Source organism: Anarrhichthys ocellatus, unplaced genomic scaffold (assembly GCF_004355925.1).
Source record: "Anarrhichthys ocellatus isolate YVR2014 unplaced genomic scaffold, GSC_Weel_1.0 scaffold84, whole genome shotgun sequence".
In the NCBI taxonomy this organism is placed as follows: Eukaryota; Metazoa; Chordata; class Actinopteri; order Perciformes; family Anarhichadidae; genus Anarrhichthys; species Anarrhichthys ocellatus.
The window spans coordinates 1065805-1070736 of record NW_022280114.1 but is presented as its reverse complement, the minus strand read 5'-3'; the positions used below and the strand labels follow the sequence as shown (position 1 = coordinate 1070736).

General features: G+C 44.9%; 1 protein-coding gene across 1 annotated transcript; it reads left to right on the top strand.

Moving 5' to 3' along the window:
* The first annotated feature begins 210 nt into the window (after positions 1 to 210).
* Positions 211 to 4926, top strand: tomm40l (translocase of outer mitochondrial membrane 40 homolog, like). Its single transcript, XM_031874848.1, has 10 exons — positions 211 to 231; positions 1626 to 1840; positions 1981 to 2048; positions 2235 to 2327; positions 2437 to 2538; positions 3332 to 3437; positions 3588 to 3710; positions 3797 to 3873; positions 4075 to 4177; positions 4667 to 4926. The coding sequence occupies exons 2-10, from the start codon at positions 1627 to 1629 to the stop codon at positions 4804 to 4806; spliced, it is 1026 nt and encodes a 341-aa protein (XP_031730708.1). The 5' UTR covers positions 211 to 231; position 1626; the 3' UTR covers positions 4807 to 4926.
* The last annotated feature ends 6 nt before the right edge of the window (positions 4927 to 4932 follow it).

Genomic DNA, 4932 nt, shown 5'->3' with positions numbered 1-4932 from the left:
AATAGTCTTTGAGTAAGAGTGTGACATCACGGCCACAAAGCAAGCCCTCGTTTCCTCTGACACACAAATTGAGCGACAGGTCTTTCAGCCAATCATTTCTCAGGGCCATGGTCTGTCATCCAATCATAACGCGTCTTAAGAAAATAGGCGGAGCCCTAGCGTCGCTCACGTCTTCTTCTTTGGTGCTACCGTATTTAACTTCCGGCTGCATCGTCCTCTGGAAATCACAACGTGAGTAGCTACCGTTAGCTCTGTGTTTTACGTAATAAGAGGATTAGCTGGAAATATATGAACATATTAGCTGTTTTTTAGCAGTTGAAATCTCACAAAGTGATCTTTGTTTCCCTATACCGGGAGCAACCGTTTGTTTTGAGCCTGCCATTTGCTGGTTGGAAGCTAGCTTAGCTAACTTTTTCTTGCAGGCTTGTAGGTGAGACAGGTTTCATTCAAAACATTAGCGACATCTTTTAAAGAAAGCAGTGCCTAGCAGGAACCAGAAACCCAGTTCCGCCACAGACGTAATGATTTATTATCATTAGCCGGTCTTTCTCACCTGCTGCTGCTCTAACTTCATATGAATGAGCATGATCTGTGCGAAAGGTTAAAGGGGCACTCCACCTATTGTAACGGTGCACGTGAAGATTAGTTTACACCTTAGTATTACGCCGCCTGAGGCCTGTGACACAGTACGTTGAATGCCTTCTTTAACACTGAGGGAAGCTTTCAAACGTCTGAGAAAATAACCCAATGATTGTCATCAGGGTGTGTTGTGTTCTTGTTATACGAGTTAACGAAATTACCAGTTTCTGACTTGAAAATAGCGTTCACAAAAACATTAGGTATCTCTGAAAGCTCGTATATAACCAACTTAGTGTTTAAATAATGTTAAAGCTGCCCAAAAACGCAGGTATTGTCCCCTTTAATCAGTCGTTTAAGGTAATTAAACCAACAACTAATGGATGAGGATGCATTACGGTCAGTGCACTGTGTTTTTAACGCAATCAGCGTGAGATGTCAGGGAACCCACCAAGAAGCAACTTGAGAAATGAGCAACCGATTATCTTAATCATACAAAATCCAAATGTAAACATTGCCAAAAATACATCTGCTTATTGATTCTTTGTACTGCAACTGCTGCACAGCAAGTCCTATCTTATCTGATGAGGGATCGGGGCGTAAACACTGCATCGGTTATTAAAATGTTTTCCATTTCAAATTGCACAAGTGGAGTTTGAAAGACGTCTGTTACCCGGAGCATGGAAAGCCTAATGAAAGACACTATTGGGTTGTTTTATGTGTATTTTGAGAGGATGTCTCGGCCTCTGCTTCTCAGATTTCTTTCCTTAAAATCTGTCTTTTCCGAGCCCCCCATCTTCACAACTTTACATGTTAGAGTGCTCTACGTTTTTTGATTATCTGGCCTGCCTGCATCAATAAAACTGTTATTGATTAGGTATAGTGTGGCAGTAACCTACATCTTAACCGCTCTTAGTATGTTAGCTGATCTTATGTTACTTATCTCCTCTGTTGATGCACCTGCTCAGACTCAATGGTACTAACAGCCAAATACTCTCTCCAGTCTCTCACCCTCTCTCCTGCTCTATCCCCTAACTTCTCTCTGCTAGAATGGGCAGTGTTTTGGCTGCCAGCTCCCCCAACCCCCCTCCCCCTTCCTCCGGCGGTGCCGCCGCCGCCCCCTCCCCCGGGTTGACGGTGTCGCCAGGCTTCGGGATGCCCCCAGTTCTACCCCCCACTGGGGAAGCCTCGGGACAGGAGGAGGAGGCGGACTCCTCCTTACCTAACCCCGGTGGATTTGACGAGTGCCATCGCAAGTGCAAAGGTGACTGGTGATAATTGAAGACAGCCATGAGAAGCGTGGTGTGACCTCTTAAGCCTCGACTCAAATAAGAATCCACTAAATGATTTATAACCTGGTTTTATCTTTATTATGTGTCTATTCTGCATTTCCTTTTCCCTCAGAGGTTTTCCCCATGCAGATGGAGGGTGTCAGGCTATTCGTCAACAAGGGCCTTAGCAACCACTTCCAGGTCAGTTAAGTTTCTTTTTACACACACACACACACACACACACACTGGAACAGTTTCTCACTAACTGCTAAACAAAATACAGCCTACGTCTCAGAAGCTCAAATATATCAGACCAAAGGAAATGAACTGCGAATGGTTAAAGGGCACATTTTTTGAGTTGTGCTCCTGTTGTGATCTCTCTTTAAGGTGAATCACACTGTGCTGCTGAGCACCACGGGAGACTCCACCTACAGGTTCGGCGCCACATACGTCGGAACGAAGCAGATGGGTCCGGCAGAGGTATGCTGAAGTACAGTCGCAGTGAATCTCCTCTGAAAGGTGTTTTTTATATATATATATATATATTCTTTATTTATGACCCGTAACACAAATGCTGGTTTTGGTTCAGTTTTTTCCTGTCATGGTTGGAGACATGGACAACAGCGGCAGCCTCAACGCCCAGATCATCCACCAGGTCGCCAGCAGAGTACGATCCAAACTAGCCTTCCAGGTAAAGCTTCCCCCTTTAGAACCTTTTCATGCAACTCATTGCTCTTAGTGCTGCAATCTGTTTCTACTTTGACAACATAACCACTTTCATTCCTATCTATATTCTTAAGGTTTTTACAGAGGGGTTTCTTTATATATCATTTTATTTATTCAACATTTTCTTACTAAAACGTGGAGGAAATGGGGTTTTTTTGACGGTCGATAATGTTTACTCATTTGTGCAGTGATGAAGAGAGATCCCAAATCCCCTCTGTAAAAACCTTTGACTCTAATATGTCAACAAAATTAAACGAGTTTTGAACCTGGCTTTATCCAACGTTCAGAGTTCTGTTCTGGAAATGTATGACGATTAGCACAAAATAAAACATAATAAAATGTCAAACCTGAAATACAAAAAGTAAATCAAGAGGTCAAAACTCCATCGACAGTTAATAGAACATCTCCATTGTTTGGACCAAAGCGTTGCGGTGTGTGGCCTTCATCGGGGCCATCATCATCGATGGGTGACCCTGATGAAGGCCACACGCCCAAACAACACTACATGCACCTCAGAAGTAGGTGAGGTTGTGGGAGAATTCTCGACTCTTTCACAAATAATAATTGTCTTCATGTAAGTAATCAACTGGGGAAGTTTCATGGTGATATCTGTTAAATAAAATGTTTCAGCGTGCTCTCCAGCGGTGTCTCCCCTTAACCAAAATGTCTTCTTTTAAAAGCCGATAACCAGCCGATGTGTCATTGTCACATCAGTCTGACCGTGCTGTTAACTTTGTCACGCTCCGTCACCTCCTCAGACACAACAAAACAAGTTTGTGAACTGGCAAGGCGACGCTGAGATCAAGGGAGAAGATTTTACTGCGACCATTACTCTTGGAAACCCCGATGTCCTCGTCGGCTCCGGTGGGTCTCCGCTCACCATCCTGTCCTACAAACACTAAACTCACTTTAAATCCTTTTTTATTTTTTTTTTAAATGTTTCTAATTTAACCAAGAGATAGACTTGTTGTGAACCCGGACACCTCATGCTCACTGCTGTCGTCCCCCTGTCAGGTATCGTCGTAACACACTACCTCCAGTCCATAACGCCGGCTCTGGCTCTGGGGGGGGAGCTGGTTTACCACCGTAGGCCGGGAGAGGAGGGCACCGTGGTGTCTTTAGTCGGCAGATACACGGGTGAGACGCAGGTGCAGTCTGTGACGCTTTTGTTTGGTGTCGGTTCGCTTCAACCAGTATTGACTTGGCCTCCTCCCTCTCTGCAGGCAGCAACTACATCGCCACGTTGACGCTCGGCTCTGCGGGAGCTCATGCTTCATACTATCACAAAGCCAACGAGCAGGTAACTCCACCTCCGTCCACGCACAATGCAGACAGTCAGCAGCTTTTGATTGTAAGCAGGTTAGGTTGATTTATAGTTCCCTGAATGTTACGAAGCGAGGCGTCCCTTCAGAACTAAACGCAGCACCAGACCGAATGCTGCGCTGAAGACGTTCTCGAAGCTGCTTCCCTCAGGATCTAACCGTCCGCTGCTCTTCAACAGCTGCAGCTCGGCGTGGAGTACGAGGCGAGCACCCGCATGCAGGACACCAGCGTGTCGTTCGGCTACCAGCTAGATGTGCCTAAAGCTAATTTGCTGTTTAAAGGTACGGTGTGCTCTCTGAAACACAAATACGATCATCACCGTGGCATTCATCCTGCACAGGGAGCGTCACGTTTATTTATTTTTTAGCAGCAATTGTTTGTCATAGATGACAGAGGAAAATAATAATGAACCTAATAATAATATATCCTCATTTATTAGTAGATTTTATATTTTGTTTAATTATTCTAAATCTGCAAAGTAACTAAAGCTATCAAATGAATATTATGTAGTAAAAAGTACAGCATTTACCTCGGAGTAGAAGTATAAAGTAGCATGAAATGGAAATAAAGTACACTCATGTACCTCAGAACCTCAAAATAATGTACTTTAGTACAGTATTTGAATAAATGTACTACTCCACTTGTGCAGAAAAAATGTGCCTATTTATCGATGTTTCTCACTTTTTATTGAGTACTGCGTAAACAGGGCAGTACACAGGTAAACATACGTTTTGCCGCACCTAATATTCCGTCTCCCCCCTCCCCTCCAGGTTCAGTAGACAGTAACTGGGTAGTCGGTGCCACGTTAGAAAAGAAGCTGCTCCCGCTGCCGCTCTCTCTGGTCCTCTGCACCTTCCTCAACCACCAAAAGAACAAGTTCCAGTGCGGCTTTGGCGTCACCATCGGTTAGAGCGACCGAGCGGCGGGTCGCCGGCCTGCAGACCGACCTCACAGAACGGACAGACTCCCCATGGACGAGCAGCCTACGCTGTGTGTGTGTGTGTGTGTGTGTGTGTGTGTGTGTGTGTGTGTGTGT

What these genes read in the sequence shown, in the direction of transcription:
- tomm40l (XM_031874848.1), top strand. Translation starts at nt 1,627, where the DNA reads ATGGGCAGTGTTTTGGCTGCCAGCTCCCCCAACCCCCCTCCCCCTTCC. An exon ending in GTGCCATCGCAAGTGCAAAG is followed by an intron (nt 1,841 to 1,980) that starts GTGACTGGTGAT and finishes CTTTTCCCTCAG; the next exon opens with AGGTTTTCCCCATGCAGATG. An exon ending in GCCTTAGCAACCACTTCCAG is followed by an intron (nt 2,049 to 2,234) that starts GTCAGTTAAGTT and finishes TCTCTCTTTAAG; the next exon opens with GTGAATCACACTGTGCTGCT.